The 18886-nt window shown below is 42.5% G+C and overlaps 2 protein-coding genes and 1 pseudogene across 3 annotated transcripts; 1 reads left to right on the top strand and 2 right to left on the bottom strand.

Annotated features, from left to right (window-relative positions):
- Nucleotides 1-301: 301 nt before the first annotated feature.
- On the top strand, nt 302-12685 carry LOC147990936 (uncharacterized; annotated as a pseudogene).
- A 349-nt stretch (nt 12686-13034) lies between these two features.
- Nucleotides 13035-14016, bottom strand: LOC125532670 (uncharacterized). The gene is made up of 2 exons (XM_048696640.2): nt 13660-14016; nt 13035-13583 (listed from the first exon to the last, which is right to left on the bottom strand). The coding sequence occupies exons 1-2, from the start codon at nt 14014-14016 to the stop codon at nt 13239-13241; spliced, it is 702 nt and encodes a 233-aa protein (XP_048552597.2). The 3' UTR covers nt 13035-13238.
- Nucleotides 14017-14293: 277 nt separating this feature from the next.
- LOC125532653 (uncharacterized) lies at nt 14294-18458 on the bottom strand. Of its 2 annotated transcripts, none has more exons than XM_048696634.2 (7): nt 18303-18458; nt 17764-17814; nt 16886-17060; nt 16419-16585; nt 15686-16001; nt 14819-14985; nt 14294-14708 (listed from the first exon to the last, which is right to left on the bottom strand). In XM_048696634.2, exons 2-7 carry the CDS (start codon nt 17783-17785, stop codon nt 14563-14565), a joined length of 993 nt encoding a protein of 330 aa, XP_048552591.1. In that variant the 5' UTR covers nt 17786-17814; nt 18303-18458; the 3' UTR covers nt 14294-14562. The 2 variants fall into 2 exon arrangements, with proteins under 2 accessions (XP_048552591.1, XP_048552593.1); XM_048696636.2 differs by having other exon boundaries at nt 18275-18439.
- Between the last annotated feature and the right edge of the window lie 428 nt (nt 18459-18886).

The raw sequence follows: 18886 nt of genomic DNA, 5'->3' as shown, positions 1-18886 counted from the left end.
GTTGAACTTGCCCGCATTGAAAGAAAATCTAGGGTTTTGTTAACCGATTTGGGGGTTTCTGGTAGGGTTTTGTTGTAGGGTTTAAGGTTCACATAAAAGGTTCAATTTTTGTCAAGTTTGTTACAGTTATTGGTGGCTATATTCAATTTGTGTGCTTTGTTGTAACAGGAGCACGCAGTGACAAATTTTCAGTGCTATTTCATCATGGTTTTTTTTCATGGGTCAAGGAAGCAACAGAAGCTATGTCAATGGCCATGAAGTGTGGTATGATCAAGTTGATAGGGTAACATGGTCTCCAATCATGGTGGAGCATATGGTAGAGGAGATAGGATGGGAGATGGCTGGCAGGATAAAAGCATACTACCGAATTCCCATCCTTGACATCACCAGAAATTCTTTGAGACAGATTAGGAGTGAGGCAGATACTGATCAAATGATGGTATTTCTGTCAATAGGCCATCATTTCTTTGATATTTATCTAGACCATGATGACAGTTTGCATTCTAACAAGGATGTTGATGATGTAGTCAATAATCCAAGAGCTCATCTGCCACCAGTGTTCAACCCTTCCAAAGAACAGAGTACTACCAAGCCTGCATCCAGCAGTAGTCTATCACATAGAGAAAGAGAAGATCCTATTCCAATTCAAATAGTTTATCCATAAGTTGAAGATGATGATGGAAATCCATTTATCTTTGCAAGAAGGACAGAGAACATTCAGTCAGACAATTTGGATCATGTGCAGCAAGAGAGTACTATTGAGCCACAACAGCATGAGTCAGACAGAGTACATGTGGATGCTAGTGGAGCAGATGCAGAGAATAATGGAGTGGAGAGGGAGGAAGACAGAGATAGAAGAGCCAAGAGGGGAAGGAAAGAGGTGTTGTCAGCATCAGACAGTGACTCAGATGACAGTGATTTTGATCCAGCTGATATGTTTGATAGTGATTTTGAGATCAGTGATGGGGATGATGATCTTTATGCAGACAATGTGGATGAAGATGAGCCAGTGCAGTCAAAGGATAAGGTGCAAGGGGTACATGCAGGACAGGTCAAACAAGGTCCTCAAGCAAAAGATGAAGTCATGTCTGATTATGAATCAGAAGGTGAGGACTTGTGGGCACCAGATTTAGATGATGAAACTCAGACCAAGTTTAGAGCTTTCAGAAAGGAGGACCTGCATTGTCCAAAGTTTCATGTGGGTCAAGTATTTGAGAATGTTGAATTGTTAAGGAAAGCTATAAAGGAGTATAGCTGCAAAAACAGAGTGGATGTGAAGTTGCTAGTGAATGACAAGAAGAGAGTAAAGGCAGTATGTGATGAGGATTGCACTTGGTATTTATGGGCATCATATGACAGTAGGACTAAATGCTTCATGGTCAAGAAGTATGTGGAAGAGCATACATGTTGCAAGAAATGGAAGATCAAAGCATTTACTGCACCATTTCTTGCAAGGAAATATCTTGAGAGTTTCAGGGCAGATCAAGACATGAACTTGAGGAACTTCTCAAGAGTTGTACAGAAAGAATGGCATATGACACCAAGTAGGACTAAGCTACAAAGGGCAAGGAGGTTGGCCATGAAGATAATTCATGGTGATGAAGAAGGACAATACAAGTTGCTGTGGGATTATGGAAATGAGATAAGGAGAAGCAACCCAGGTAGTTCATTTTTCCTGGCACTTGATGACAAAGCTAGATTCAACAAAGCATACATGTGTCTGGATGCTTGTAAAAGAGGTTTCCTTCAAGGATGCAGGCCTGTGATTTTCATAGATGGGTGTCATATAAAAACTAGATATAGGGGTCAGTCACTTGTTGCAGTTGCCATAGATCCTAATAATTGTATTTTCCCAATTGCCATTAGTGTTGTGGAAGTGGAAGACATGCCAAACTGGGTTTGGTTTCTTGAGAGGCTCAAGATGGATCTTGGTATCATCAAAACCTCACCATGGACCATTATGTCTGACAAACAAAAGGGGCTTATCAATGCTGTGAATGATGTGTTTCCAGAATCAGAACATAGGTTCTGTGTCAGGCATATGTGGAAGTGTTGGGTTTCGTAGTAATTTCAAAAAAATTCCTACGCACACGCAAGATCATGGTGATGCATAGCAACGAGAGGGGAGAGTGTGATCTATGTACCCTTGTAGATCGACAACGGAAGCGTTAGCACAACGTGGTTGATGTAGCCGTACGTCTTCACGGCCCGACCGATCAAGCACCGAAACTACGGCACCTCCGAGTTCTAGCACACGTTCAGCTCGATGACGATCCCCGGACTCCGATCCAGCAAAGTGTCGGGGAAGAATTCCGTCAGCACGACGGCGTGGTGACGATCTTGATGTACTACCGTCGCAGGGCTTCGCCTAAGCACTCCTACTATATTATCGAGGACTATGGTGGAAGGGGGCACCGCACACGGCTAAGAATATGATCACGTGGATCAACTTGTGTGTCTAGGTGTGCCCCCTGCCTCCGTATATAAAGGATCAAGAGGGGGGTGCGGCCGGCCAGGGAGGGCGCGCCAGGAGGAGTCCTACTCCCTCCGGGAGTAGGATTCCCCCCTTTCCTAGTTGGAATAGGATTCGGGAAGGGGGGAAAGAGGAGAGAGAGAAGGAAGGGGGCGCCGGCCCCCTCTCCCTGTCCTATTCGGACTAGGGGTGGGAGGGGCGCGCGGCCCAGCCCTGGCCACCTCTCCTCTCTTCCACTAAAGCCCACTAAGGCCCATATACCTCCCGGGGGGTTCCGGTAACCTCCCGGTAATCCGGTAAAATCCCGATTTCACCCGGAACACTTCCGATATCCAAATATAGGCTTCCAATATATCAACATTTATATCTCGACCATTTCGAGACTCCTCGTCATGTCCGTGATCACATCCGGGACTCCAAACAAACTTCGGTACATCAAAATGCATAAACTCATAATATAACTGTCATCAAAACCTTAAACGTGCGGACCCTACGGGTTCGAGAACAATGTAGACATGACCGAGACATGTCTTCGGTCAATAACCAATAGCGGAACTTGGATGCTCATATTGGCTCCTACATATTCTACGAAGATCTTTTATCGGTCAGACCGCATAACAACATACGTTGTTCCCTTTGTCATCGGTATGTTACTTGCCCGAGATTCGATCGTCGGTATCTCAATACCTAGTTCAATCTCGTTACCGACAAGTCTCTTTACTCGTTTCGTAATACATCATCTCACAACTAACTCATTAGTTGCAATGCTTGCAAGGCTTATGTGATGTGCATTACCGAGAGGGCCCAGAGATACCTCTCCGACAATCGGAGTGACAAATCCTAATCTCGAAATACGCCAACCCAACATGTACCTTTGGAGACACCTGTAGAGCACCTTTATAATCACCCCTTTACGTTGTGACGTTTGGTATCACACGAAGTGTTCCTCCGGCAAACGGGAGTTGCATAATCTCATAGTCATAGGAACATGTATAAGTCATGAAGAAAGCAATAGCAACATACTAAACGATCGGGTGCTAAGCTAATGAAATGGGTCATGTCAATCAGATCATTCACCTAATGATGTGATCTCATTAATCAAATAACAACTCTTTGTCCATGGTTAGGAAACATAACCATCTTTGATTAACGAGCTAGTCCAGTAGAGGCATACTAGTGACACTCTGTTTGTCTATGTATTCACACATGTATTATGTTTCCGGTTAATACAATTCTAGCATGAATAATAAACATTTATCATGATATAAGGAAATAAATAATAACTTTATTATTGCCTCTAGGGCATATTTCCTTCAGTCTCCCACTTGCACTAGAGTCAATAATCTAGATTACACAGTAATGATTCTAACACCCATGGAGCCTTGGTGCTGATCATGTTTTGCTCATGGAAGAGGCTTAGTCAACGGGTCTGCTACATTCAGATCCGTATGTATCTTGCAAATCTCTATGTCTCCCACCTGGACTAGATCCCGGATGGAATTGAAGTGTCTCTTGATGTGCTTGGTTCTCTTGTGAAATCTGGATTCCTTTGCCAAGGCAATTGCACCAGTATTGTCACAAAAGATTTTCATTGGACCCGATGCACTAGGTATGACACCTAGATCGGATATGAACTCCTTCATCCAGACTCCTTCATTTGCTGCTTCCGAAGCAGCTATGTATTCCGCTTCACACGTAGATCCCGCCACGACGCTTTGTTTAGAACTGCACCAACTGACAGCTCCACCGTTTAATGTAAACACGTATCCGGTTTGTGATTTAGAATCGTCCGGATCAGTGTCAAAGCTTGCATCGACGTAACCATTTACTATTAGCTCTTTGTCACCTCCATAAACGAGAAACATATCCTTAGTCCTTTTCAGGTATTTCAGGATGTTCTTGACCGCTGTCCAGTGATCCACTCCTGGATTACTTTGGTACCTCCCTGCTAGACTTATAGCAAGGCACACATCAGGTCTGGTACACAGCATTGCATACATGATAGAGCCTATGGCTGAAGCATAGGGAACATCTTTCATTTTCTTTCTATCTTCTGTAGTGGTCGGGCATTGAGTCTGACTCAACTTCACACCTTGTAACACAGGCAAGAACCCTTTCTTTGCTTGATCCATTTTGAACTTCTTCAAAACTTTGTCAAGGTATGTGCTTTGTGAAAGTCCAATCAAGCGTCTTGATCTATCTCTATAGATCTTTATGTCTAATATGTAAGCAGCTTCACTGAGGTCTTTCATTGAAAAACTCTTATTCAAGTATCCCTTTATGCTATCCAGAAATTCTATATCATTTCCAATTAGTAATATGTCATCCACATATAATATCAGAAATGCTACAGAGCTCCCACTCACTTTCTTGTAAATACAGGCTTCTCCAAAAGTCTGTATAAAACCAAATGCTTTGATCACACAATCAAAGCGTTTATTCCAACTCCGAGAGGCTTGCACCAGTCCATAAATGGATCGTTGGAGCTTGCACACTTTGTTAGCTCCCTTTGGATCGACAAAACCTTCTGGTTGCATCATATACAACTCTTCTTCCAGAAATCCATTCAGGAATGCAGTTTTGACATCCATCTGCCAAATTTCATAATCATAAAATGCGGCAATTGCTAACATGATTCGGACAGACTTAAGCATCGCTACGGGTGAGAAGGTCTCATCGTAGTCAACCCCTTGAACTTGCCGAAAACCTTTTGCGACAAGTCGAGCTTTGTAGACAGTAATATTACCATCAGCGTCAGTCTTCTTCTTGAAGATCCATTTATTCTCAATTGCTTGCCGATCAGTGGGCAAGTCAACCAAAGTCCATAGTTTGTTCTCATACATGGATCCCATCTCAGATTTCATGGCTTCAAGCCATTTTGCGGAATCTGGGCTCACCATCGCTTCTTCATAGTTCGTAGGTTCATCATGATCTAGTAGCATGACTTCCAGAACAGGATTACCGTACCACTCTGGCGCGGATCTCACTCTGGTTGATCTACGAGGTTCAGTAGTATCTTGTTCTGAAGTTTCATGATCATTATCATTAGCTTCCTCACTAATTGGTGTAGGTGTCACAGAAACAGGTTTCTGTGATGTACTACTTTCCAATAAGGGAGTAGGTACAGTTACCTTGTCAAGTTCTACTTTCCTCCCACTCACTTCTTTCGAGAGAAACTCCTTCTCCAGAAAATTTCTGAATTTAGCAACAAAAGTCTTGCCTTCGGATCTGTGATAGAAGGTGTATCCAATAGTTTCCTTTGGATATCCTATGAAGACACATTTCTCCGATTTGGGTTCGAGCTTATCAGGTTGAAGCTTTTTCACATAAGCATCGCAGCCCCAAACTTTCAGAAATGACAACTTTGGTTTCTTGCCAAACCACAGTTCATAAGGCGTCGTCTCAACGGATTTTGATGGTGCCCTATTTAACGTGAATGCAGCCGTCTCTAGAGCGTATCCCCAAAACGATAGCGATAAATCAGTAAGAGACATCATAGATCGTACCATATCTAGTAAAGTACGATTACGATGTTCAGACACACCATTACGCTGTGGTGTTCCGGGTGGCGTGAGTTGCGAAACTATTCCACATTGTTTCAAATGTACACCAAACTCGTAACTCAAATATTCTCCTCCACGATCAGATCGTAGGAATTTTATTTTCTTGTTACGATGATTTTCAACTTCACTCTGAAATTCTTTGAACTTTTCAAACGTTTCAGACTTGTGTTTCATTAAGTAGATATACCCATATCTGCTTAAGTCATCTGTGAAGGTGAGAAAATAACGATATCCGCCACGAGCCTCAACATTCACCGGACCACATACATCTGTATGTATGATTTCTAAAAAATCTGTTGCTCTCTCCATAGTACCCGAGAACGGTGTTTTTGTCATCTTACCCATAAGGCACAGTTCGCAAGTACCAAGTGATTCATAATCAAGTGGTTCCAAAAGCCCATCAGTATGGAGTTTCTTCATGCGCTTTATACCGATATGACCTAAACGGCAGTGCCACAAATAAGTTGCACTATCATTATCAACTCTGCATCTTTTGGTTTCAACACTATGAATATGTGTGTCACTACTATCGAGATTTAATAAGAATAGACCACTCTTTAAGGGTGCATGACCATAAAAGATATTACTCATGTAAATAGAACAACCATTATTCTCTGATTTAAATGAATAACCGTCTCGCATCAAACAAGATCCAGATATAATGTTCATGCTTAACGCTGGCACCAAATAACAATTATTTAGGTCTAATATTAATCCCGAAGGTAGATGTAGAGGTAGCGTGCCGACTGCGATCACATCGACTTTGGAACCGTTTCCCACGCGCATCGTCACCTCGTCCTTAGCCAATCTTCGCTTAATCCGTAGTCCCTGTTTCGAGTTGCAAATATTAGCAACAGAACCAGTATCAAATACCCAGGTGCTACTGCGAGCATTAGTAAGGTACACATCAATAACATGTATATCACATATACCTTTGTTCACCTTGCCATCCTTCTTATCCGCCAAATACTTGAGGCAGTTCCGCTTCCAGTGACCAGTCTGCTTGCAGTAGAAGCACTCAGTTTCAGGCTTAGGTCCAGGTTTGGGTTTCTTCTCTTAAGCAGCAACTTGCTTGCTGTTCTTTTTGAAGTTCCCCTTCTTCTTCCCTTTGCCCTTTTTCTTGAAACTAGTGGTCTTTTTGACCATCAACACTTGATGCTCCTTCTTGATTTCTACCTCCGCAGCTTTCAGCATTACGAAGAGCTCGGGAATAGTCTTATTCATCCCTTGCATATTATAGTTCATCACGAAGCTCTTGTAGCTTGGTGGCAGTGATTGGAGAATTCTGTCAATGACGCAATCATCTGGAAATTAACTCCCAATGGAATCAAGTGATTATTATACCCAAACATTTTGAGTATATGCTCACTGACAGAACTGTTCTCCTCCATCTTGCAGCTATAGAACTTATTGGAGACTTCATATCTCTCAATCCGGGCATTTGCTTGAAATATTAACTTCAACTCCTGGAACATCTCATATGCTCCATGACGTTCAAAACATCGTTGAAGTCCCGATTCTAAGCCGTAAAGCATGGCACACTGAACTATCGAGTAGTCATCAGCTTTGCTCTGCCAGACGTTCAAAACATCTGGTGTTGCTCCAGCAGCAGGCCTGGCACCCAGCGGTGCTTCCAGGACGTAATTCTTCTGTGCAGCAATGAGGATAATCCTCAAGTTATGGACCCAGTTCGTGTAATTTCTACCATCATCTTTCAACTTTGCTTTCTCAAGGAACGCATTAAAATTCAACGGAACAACAGCACGGGCCATCTATCTACAGTCAAACATAAATAAGCAAGATACTATCAGGTACTAAGTTCATGATAAATTTAGGTTCAATTAATCATATTACTTAAGAACTCCCACTTAGATAGACATCCCTCTAATCCTCTAAGTGATTACGTGATCCAAATCAACTAAACCATGTCCGATCATCACGTGAGATGGAGTAGTTTCATTGGTGAACATCGCTATGTTGATCATATCTGCTATATGATTCACGCTTGACCTTTCGGTCTCCGTGTTCCGAGGCCATATCTGTATATGCTTGGCTCGTCAAGTATAACCTGAGTATTCCGCGTGTGCAACTGTTTTGCACCCGTTGTATTTGAACGTAGAGCCTATCACACCCGATCATCACGTGGTGTTTCAGCACGAAGAACTTTCGCAACGGTGCATACTCAGGGAGAACACTTCTTGATAATTAGTGAGAGATCATCTTATAATGCTACCGTCAATCAAAGCAAGATAAGATGCATAAAAGATAAACATCACATGCAATCAATATAAGTGATATGATATGGCCATCATCATCTTGTGCGTGTGATCTCCATCTTCGAAGCACCGTCGTGATCACCATCGTCACCGGCGCGACACCTTGATCTCCATCGTAGCATCGTTGTCGTCTCGCCAATCTTATGCTTCCACGACTATCGCTACCGCTTAGTGATAAAGTAAAGCATTACAGCGCGATTGCATTGCATACAATAAAGCGACAACCATATGGCTCCTGCCAGTTGCCGATAACTCGGTTACAAAACATGATCATCTCATACAATAAAATTTAGCATCATGTCTTGACCATATCACATCACAACATGCCCTGCAAAAACAAGTTACGTGGCTGCTACGGGCTTAAGCAAGAACCAATCTTACCTATGCATCAAAACCACAACGATAGTTTGTCAAGTTGGTGCTATTTTAACCTTCTCAAGGACCGGGCGTAGCCACACTCGGTTCAACTAAAGTTGGAGAAACTGTCACCCGCTAGCCACCTTTGTGCAAAGCACGTCGGGAGAACCGGTCTCGCGTAAGCGTACGCGTAATGTCGGTCCGGGCCGCTTCGTCCAACAATACCGCCGAACCAAAGTATGACATGCTGGTAAGCAGTATGACTTATATCGCCCACAACTCACTTGTTTTCTACTCGTGCATATAACATCAACATATAAAACCTAGGCTCGGATGCCACTGTTGGGTTTCGTAGTAATTTCAAAAAATTTCCTACGCACACGCAAGATCATGGTGATGCATAGCAACGAGAGGGGAGAGTGTGATCTACGTACCCTTGTAGATCGACAACGGAAGCGTTAGCACAACGTGGTTGATGTAGTCGTACGTCTTCACGGCCCGACCGATCAAGCACCGAAACTACGACACCTCCGAGTTCTAGCACACGTTCAGCTCGATGACGATCCCCGGACTCCGATCCAGCAAAGTGTTGGGGAAGAGTTCCATCAGCACGACGGCGTGGTGACGATCTTGATGTACTACCGTCGCAGGGCTTCGCCTAAGCACCGCTACTATATTATCGAGGACTATGGTGGAAGGGGGCACCGCACACGGCTAAGAATATGATCACGTGGATCAACTTGTGTGTCTAGGTGTGCCCCCTGCCTCCGTATATAAAGGATCAAGAGGGGGGTGCGGCCGGCCAGGGAGGGCGCGCCAGGAGGAGTCCTACTCCCTCCGGGAGTAGGATTCCCCCCTTTCCTAGTTGGAATAGGATTCGGGAAGGGGGGAAAGAGGAGAGAGAGAAGGAAGGGGGGCGCCGCCCCCCTCTCCCTGTCCTATTCGGACTAGGGGTGGGAGGGGCGCGCGGCCCAGCCCTGGCCACCTCTCCTCTCTTCCACTAAAGCCCACTAAGGCCCATATACCTCCCGGGGGGTTCCGGTAACCTCCCGGTAATCCGGTAAAATCCCGATTTCACCTGGAACACTTCCGATATCCAAATATAGGCTTCCAATATATCAATCTTTATGTCTCGACCATTTCGAGACTCCTCGTCATGTCCGTGATCACATCTGGGACTCCGAACAAACTTCGGTACATCAAAATGCATAAACTCATAATATAGCTGTCATCAAAACCTTAAGCGTGCGGACCCTACGGGTTCGAGAACAATGTAGACATGACCGAGACATGTCTCCGGTCAATAACCAATAGCGGAACCTGGATGCTCATATTGGCTCCTACATATTCTACGAAGATCTTTTATCGATCAGACCGCATAACAACATATGTTGTTCCCTTTGTCATCGGTATGTTACTTGCCCGAGATTCGATCGTCGGTATCTCAGTACCTAGTTCAATCTCGTTACCGGCAAGTCTCTTTACTCGTTTCGTAATACATCATCTCACAACTAACTCATTAGTTGCAATGCTTGCAAGGCTTATGTGATGTGCATTACCGAGAGGGCCCAGAGATACCTCTCCGACAATCGGAGTGACAAATCCTAATCTCAAAATACGCCAACCCAACATGTACCTTTGGAGACACCTGTAGAGCACCTTTATAATCACCCATTTACGTTGTGACGTTTGGTAGCACACAAAGTGTTCCTCCGGCAAACGGGAGTTGCACAATCTCATAGTCATAGGAACATGTATAAGTCATGAAGAAAGCAATAGCAACATACTAAACGATCGGGTGCTAAGCTAATGGAATGGGTCATGTCAATCAGATCATTCACCTAATGATGTGATCTCGTTAATCAAATAACAACTCTTTGTCCATGGTTAGGAAACATAACCATCTTTGATTAACGAGCTAGTCCAGTAGAGGCATACTAGTGACACTCTGTTTGTCTATGTATTCACACATGTATTATGTTTCCGGTTAATACAATTCTAGCATGAATAATAAACATTTATCATGATATAAGGAAATAAATAATAACTTTATTATTGCCTCTAGGGCATATTTCCTTCAGGAAGAGTTTCCAGCAGCTGTACAAAGGTGATGCACTAAAGAACCAGCTGTGGAAGATTGCAAGAAGCACAACAACAATCAAATATGAGCGGTACATGAATGAGATGAAGGAACTCAATGAGGATGCATACAGGTGGTTGAAAGAATTAGAACCATAGACTTGGGTCAGAGCATTCCAGAGTGACATACCAAAGTGTGATATTTTGCTGAACAACCTATGTGAGGTCTTCAACAAGTAAGAAACATTCTACTTTTTACCTTCAGATACTAATGATTCCCTTCCTAGTTTGTCCTGTTTCACCTATGGTTCCCATTGTGTACTGCTTGCAGGTACATCCTTGAAGCAAGAGAATTGCCAATCCTATCAATGTTTGAGAGGATCAAACAACAGTGGACTAGTAGGCATTACACCAAACAACTTGAGGGTGAGAAGATGCAAGGAGTTACATGCCCTAAGATAAAGAAGATGGTTGAGAAGCTCAAAGATCTGGCAAACACTTGTTATGTATATGAGTCAGGAGATGGAGTATTTCAAATAGGTGATAGAGGAACAGACTACATTGTGGACATACACACCAAGTCTTGCAGATGCATGAGATGGCAAAAAAAATGGAGTCACATGTATACATGTAATTGCATGCTGCAGAAATGAGAGAGTTGACCCCATAACATTGGTGGATAGTTTCTACTCAGTGGCAATGTTCAAGAAGGCCTACAACAACATAATTTATCCTTGCAAAGATATCACAGAGTGGGAGAAGATGAATGCCCCCCCAATATTGCCACCAGAGTACACAAAACATGTGGGAAGACCTTGCAAGAGTAGAAGGAAATCAGCAGAAGAGATCATATGCAGTAATGGAGGGAAGAGAATGTCCAGACATGGTGTCATAATGCATTGCTCCTACTGTGGTGAGCCAGACCACAACAGGAAAGGTTGTAAATATCTTAAGGCTGGCCTGCCACCTCCAAATGCACAAGTTGAAGCACAAGCAGCACAAGAGAATGTTCCACAAGCAGCACAAACAACACAAGAGTCTGTGCAAGAAGAGGGACCAGTGAGAACCCAGGTACATTATGAACTTTATCTCTTGTTTTGCTAACAACATTTGTTATTATCAAATAGTACTGATCACTTCCCTACTGATTAGAACCAGAGGAAGCATCAACACAAAGGGCCCCACCAGTGGATGATCTTATGATAGACTCTATTCTTGAGCAGGTACTACTATATTCTTGACATGTGCAGAGGCCTTTGCCAAGAATCTTAAGTAATAAAACTTTTTCATGACATGTGCAGAGGCCTTTGCCAAGAATCATACAACAAACACCAGTACCAGAGTCTGCATTCTTAGTCAATGCACAGTCTATGCTCAACCACTCCCAGCCAAGCAGCAGCACAGTTACACATGGTGATCTTGCTAAGAAGCTGTTGGCCATGAAGACACAAAGAGAGAAGGAGCTGGAGGACAAGAAGCAAGCTGTTCTAGCAGCTAGAAGGGAAGCAGAAATGAAGAAAGCAGAAGAAGCTGCCAGGAAGAGGCATGAGGTAGCAGAGAAGAAAGCACAAGATGCAACAAGGAAGAAGGAGGCAGCTGCTCAAAAAAGAGAAGTTCAGGCCATCCTAAAGCAGGCAGCTGCAGAGACAAGGCAAATTATCCAAGAGATACACAGGCAAATTGCTGCAGAGAAAAAGGAGAAACTAGCTGCTGAGAAGTTAGCCCAGAAAGAGGCTGCTACTGCCAAGAAGATGGCAGAGAGACAAGCAGCTAATGCAAAAAAGGAACAAGCCAGGCAAGCAGCTGCTGCAAAGAAGATGGCAGATAAAGCATTTGCTGCTGCAAAGAAAAAACTGGGAAACAGAACAGTTCAAGAGGAGCACCATAGCTCAGGGCTTGAGAAGAATGGAAGCATGTTTGACATCTTCAGGGACTAGTGCTAGAGAATGTTAAACAACTAGTCCTTTTGGCCATCTTATGTAAAATATGAATCATGTTGGCTATCTTCAAGAACTAGTCCTTTTGGCCATCTTCAGAAACTAGTCATTTTGCTTTCTTTGAAGTTAAGTTATGTCAGGAACCTATGATCTTTTGGCCATCTTAAAAACCAATGATCTTTTGTACTTATGTGTTAGCTATTTGCTATATATACATGTCAGGAACCAATGATCATGTTTGCTATCATACTTGTGCTTGCATTTACTTGGATTATTTTGTTCAGCAACAGTTTACATGATCATTTTGTGTTGATATGCAGTTGGATCATAATACTAAAATTGACAGTGATTTTAGTTCATACAACAGAGTCATTCCATCAACAATTTATTGAACTTTAGAGACAAACCATCATACAAAAGGTTCATACATCAGAGCTACCAGTTCATACATCAACTGCTACAACCATCATTCTGACATTTCACTTCTTCATCAACTACTACTACCACTAGGTCTACTTGAAGCTACCACACTTCTTCATCAGAGCTACCAGCTTCATTTCTTCATCAGCAGCATGACACATAACACAACAAGCACCAATACACCACCAAGTAGCAGTTTCAACAGTAACATCATCTGCACACCTAAATTAAGAAGTGCACGAGCTTCTGCCCTGGTGATGTTCATGCTAGCTCCAGGCTGGTCCTGCATCTGCATACCTATCCTCTGACTTGCATTTCTCTCTGCAACCCTTCTTCTTTCTTCTCTTTCTCTCTCAAGATGTTCCCTCCTATCTTCTGTTGCTCCAATTGCATCAACAACTTCATGCCCAACAAGAAAACGATGATCTACAAGGTAGGCCACGTATTCCCTCTCCCAATGCCAGAAAACGCATCCTTGCTACAAACTCAAAATCAAGAAAAATCAGAAAATTTGAACAAGTGAAATCAAGTCAACCAGGTCAAGGGATGCTTACCTTCACACATCTGTAGAACACCCATCCGTCATGCTCCTCCGTGTTGGACACGTAGAACCTCAATAGGCAGCCGCAGCGAGGGCATGAGATGAGCGGCACCACCACTGTCCTCCCGCGACGTCCAGATTGGGCAGAACTGCTGCTGGACATGGCGGGCGACGAGGACGAAGGCAATGGGCGGCGGCGAGCGGTGGTCGATGGTGACGGCGAGCGGTGGGCGGCGGCAAGCGCTGGGCGATGGCGACAGCGAGCGGTGGGCGGCGGCGGCGACGAGCGCTGCGAGGGGAACAAAACTAGGGATTTTGGATAACAGGGGAACTGAGCTAGGGATTGTGAGCTGACTGCATTTTTACACATAACCCCCCCTAAATGTGTTGTTCAAATAAGTAATCCCCCACACGCCTATGTGGCGCCCGTGGACTGGTCAAAACGGCGGCATACCGGCTCAGTACAGTGAACAGTGACCGTATAATCACGTCCCATCGTACAAAGTGACCGTAATGACCGTATTTTGAAGTACGGTGACCAAACTAAGCTCGCGGCGCAAGTTCAAGTACTTGTAGTGCATTTTACTCTACGTGTAACCCTGATTCATCAACTGGGGACATGATGCATAGAGTGAGTGATAACATGGTTCAGCTGAATACACCATCCATTTAGCGAGACAAGCTGACTAACATTGTTGCATCATCCATGCATACAGAAGTACTAGCAGTAACATATTTCCGATCGAAACATATACCTAGAAATATATGCGTGAATCATCTTACTTCTCAAATCCGGCTCATTACTACTAATCATCCCACAAGTTTTTAGTACTGCTACCACATCATTATCTCATATATAAGTCTACTTAGTAGGATGAAAGGGCGTTATCTCTCCATCAGGCTATGAGGTAAAGATCTAGCCATCATTGGATGAACCAACGATAGTGAGATCTGCCTTCACAACGCAGCTCGATCCTACAACATAGCCTCCCGACGGGTCCTTGAGTTTCTTGAGTCCAAGGAAGTTAGGCCATCCCCATCCTTGTCCACATACCCAGAGACCTGCGATCACCACAAAAGTAAGATCAACTGCAATCATGATCAGGTTACAGACACTAGCTGCTTGAATCGCACATATCAGTAGCACTGATACTTGCTAAGGAGAGTTGAACCTGAAGTTCTAGTGAAGTGTTTTCCATTCGTTTGGTCCAGGATGGACAGAGTCATTACAGCCACCTTCTTGGACTCGAGTTGGTGCTCATCCGAGGCATCCAGGTGTAAGTACAAGCTGAGGCAATCAGTGCTGTACTTGTCACCACGTGGATACATGCCGATGTACCTGTTGACAAAAATGGGAAGTGACACTTCAAATTGGTACCCTGGAAAATGTATTTCAAGAATGTGGTTAATATTGAAATCGAAAGTTGTAGCTGAGCATGGGTCTAGCCGGCCATTAACTTTGGACACAACTTTGTGGCATTACAATTATCTGAGAAAACCATGACTACAATAGAAGATAATACAATGTTACCCAAAAGAATTTGAGAAAATAATTGCTGGTATGTGACATATACAAGAACCAGTGGTACCAAATATATACATGACGATAAAATTTCTGGAAAAAAATAATCCTAAACAGCATAGCATATGACCATGAAATTTTATAGGCTAACACAGATTTTAGTACTATAATGTTTCAAATTTGTTCCTAAATTTTCGGTACACCATTATTACAAAACCACTTTTCTATTGAAATTGGAATGTGCTACCGCATATCTGTAAATACTAGAAGTACAGTTCTTTGGTTGCATGCTTAGAGAACCTGGAATATCTGCAGGACCTTGCCTTGCACAAAAATCTGGCTATCACTAATGTCCGTTGGCATAAAACATTCAGCAAGAAGTTTCTGTCGACTATTAAGCTAGTAAGCTGACTAGGTATGGTTAAAGGATACATATAAGCTAAATGTTGGATAACACATGCAAACTATTTGTATAAATCATTTGTGATGTAACCGTTTAACTGTAACAGATGTATACCATTTTTGTCCGCCAACTTCAAATGTAGGAGAACGGACGAAGTGCTTCAAATCCAATTCAGGGAAATTGTTCATGGTCCAAGTGTATGTTCCTTTGACGAATCCCTTATTCTGGACAAAGAGGTTCTGAACTATGGTAGCCTTCTTCTGAATCACAACAGCCTTCTTTTCAGGAGAAGAGACATCAATCTTCAATATCTCCACAGCAAAGACACAGCTATCATCCACTAGAAAAGCAGATGATTTCAGTAGCTCCTGAAGAGGAATCAAGCAATGCTCCTTCGAGTAGGTATTCTTGAAATCAAAGTTGTAGGTAGCTGCTTTTAGGTAAAGGTTGAAAGATTAGAGAACAAAGAACTTGTACGTAAAGTGCAAATATACCAAATAATATATGACCAAACCACATTAAAATAAGTGTATAAATATAAATAACCAAACTTCACCCCAGTTCAGAAAGCAAGAAGATATCAAGATAGTGAATTACATACAAATAATGATTATCAAATTTAATGAGAACATGTGTATGTAGTCCGAATCAGACAAACTCAACAGCAAAGAAAATACAAAGCAACTTCTTCATGGGAAAAGTAATATTTGATTGTATACCAAATTACAGATATTGACTTGTAATGATGGAATCATGGTATTTATATCTCAAACTTATGATGCACAAAGTATGGATTCCTAGCTGCAATAGGATGGGTGTGCTTGAAAAAACACATCCATGAGACTACCTTTGCATCCACAGTACATTCCTTTTGTATGGTTGTATATTGACAACTCAAACACCGCGTGAACCGTGTGACCTGGCACCAAGCTCAATTGGGATGGCACAAGACGAAGAGCAACATATGGAGTTCCAGCACCAGCTTCTTTATGCATTGGAATCACTTGTAGGAACCTGGTAAATGAAATTATGGGAGGAAACCAAACTCAGTCTAGATTTCACAACTGAAGTAGGAGTGAAGTCTAATTTCTTGACTTCATGCACCGTATCAAGCTTTAGCATCTGACTGATTGTTTATAAGATTGTGATTGCTAATTTGATTACATCAATCAAAACATCATTGGTGAGTAGATGGCATACTAAATTAATGTGTATATGGATAACATATAATTAGTTTTTCTACAAAACAAACCAGATGGTATTTACATCTAATACATGAATTTTGCAGGTTCCTTTTACAATTATGGTGCATACCAGTTATACCCAGAGCAGTGAAAAGCACCAGATATTGTGCTCTTAGCTCCAGTCTTAAGCAGTGACGAGAAGTCCTGAATCCTCCATTCAAAAACTGGAACATGGGTCTTTCCGAAGTCCTGAATCCCCCATTCTGAATCCGGAACAACATGGGTCTTCCCTAAGAGTGCACGGGCTGATATTTGCACAAGTGCAGTAACTCAAAGTTACACAACAAAGAAAGAGAGAACATGCAATATTCATGTGTATGTTGCAGTTCCAAATAAGCAGGATAAAATATCGACCACCGCAAATGGCCAACAACATATAAGTTTACTCCCTCTGTCCCATAATATAAGTTTGCAAAAACATCTTATATTGTGGGACGGAGGGAGTATTTATGTTCCGATTATATGAATCAAACTCTTGAATGCAATTATTTGTGATAAGTGATCCCTGGTCAATCAGAATAGTTATTCATGTCACCAATCAAGGGTAGAACAAGGCAGAAGATACTTTTTATTGCTTCTAATCAATAAGACATCAAGATCAACTACCTCAAATTAGATTAGAAAGATAGATGGCCATGAGGATGGGAAAGTAAAAATCAAATATTTTTAATTAGTTCTCCTTTTTTGGAATTTTATTATTATCCTTTCATTTTTGTACAGAATATTTTTTATATAGAATACTTTTAAAGAATACTAAATTCTACAAAAAATAGCCATCTTACTAATATATCAACATGATGGTGAGGGCAAGTGCTTCCTCAATTCAGAGCTAGGATCTCATGTTCTTATACCTTGACTTTTGCCAAGGAATTAGGGCTGCAAATTGCATCCAAATTTTGGTTTATAAAAGACACAATCCAAACATCACGGTTGACCAGGCATACATACATGAACTCCTGCAGTTGCCCATGGATCTGCTCCTTCCTCTTCTTCTCTCCTCTGCAAATGAGATTAATTCATACCATATCTCAGGGAAAGGTAGCAGATCATCAGCATATAAAATACTAGTACTAAGAACCACGGTAGACAAAGAAGGTAATTATCAGAATCTTCAGAGGTAGAGCCAATCTGGGTCCAAAATAATTACTACCACGCCGTAGAAAAATCATTACCCGCGAAAAAAATAAAGGAGAGAACTGGAAGTGAAAATCACACTCCACGAGCAGGTCGATTAAAAGCTACGGCTACGCGCTTTGCCCCTCGATCGATCACGAAAGGAAGCCAAGAACTTGCAGCGCAAAACACTGAAACCCCTGTTTCGTGAAAAGGAAGAACTGGACGTCTGAAAAACCCTCGACTACAGAAGAAAAGGTGAAGAACAGTAGGATGGCAAGCGCGCGATCCGCGGCAAAGAGACGGGATTTGCAGCTCCCATGAGGAAGCGGAGGAAGAGAGAGACCTGGATTTTGGGGGCGGACCGAGAGTACCTCACAATGGCGTTCGTCGGCGTTCGTCGGGGTCCCGGAGGGGGTTTGCCTCTCCACGCTCTCCAGTCACCAGTCCTCTCCTCTCTGTCCGCCCGTCGGTCGCTCCGTTTTCCTCCCCATCTCTCTTTTATTTTCTCTTATTACCCCTCTGCTTCTTTTTTTTGACAGCCATCGGCGTATTTCCGTTGGTGGGCGGGATCACTGAAGACAACTAGATGACACCCCACGCGCTGCTGCGGAATTTTGTTGTCGTGAAGATGATAATGATTGGAATTACTTTTATGATGATGAATTTTATTTAAATTCAATGAATTTTTGTTTTATAACACACAACACTGGCATAATGATTTGAACAAATTGAAACGCCTAAGAGTTGGAATAGCTCCTGTCATCCTGAATGCCTTGACTTTCATGAAGTACTAAATGAATAATGTACACTTTGTAAAAAAGAATAATTCAGAAAAGTGACCCATTGCATTGTTGTAATTTATTAGTTATGCAAACTACAAAAAAATCCAGAGAATATTAGGGGTCTTAATCACATCATATGCACAATGTTTTTTAATTTCCTTTTGATTAGTACC

This window comes from Triticum urartu, chromosome 1A (assembly GCF_056163025.1).
Source record: "Triticum urartu cultivar PI428250 chromosome 1A, HENAU_Tu73, whole genome shotgun sequence".
NCBI classification, from domain to species: domain Eukaryota; kingdom Viridiplantae; phylum Streptophyta; class Magnoliopsida; order Poales; family Poaceae; genus Triticum; species Triticum urartu.
This window is presented reverse-complemented; position numbering and strand designations above follow the sequence as displayed.

Coding starts and splice junctions, on each gene's coding strand:
- LOC125532670 (XM_048696640.2), bottom strand. CDS start 14,016: ATGTGTAAAAATGCAGTCAGCTCACAATCCCTAGCTCAGTTCCCCTGT. Junction 13,584..13,659: donor TGTTCTACAGATGTGTGAAG/GTAAGCATCCCT, acceptor TTGAGTTTGTAG/CAAGGATGCGTTTTCTGGCA.
- LOC125532653 (XM_048696634.2), bottom strand. CDS start 17,785: ATGGGCAACTGCAGGAGTTCAT. Junction 17,061..17,763: donor GGGCAACTGCAGGAGTTCAT/GTATGTATGCCT, acceptor TGCAAATATCAG/CCCGTGCACTCTTAGGGAAG. Junction 14,709..14,818: donor ACACTTCACTAGAACTTCAG/GTTCAACTCTCC, acceptor TGGTGATCGCAG/GTCTCTGGGTATGTGGACAA.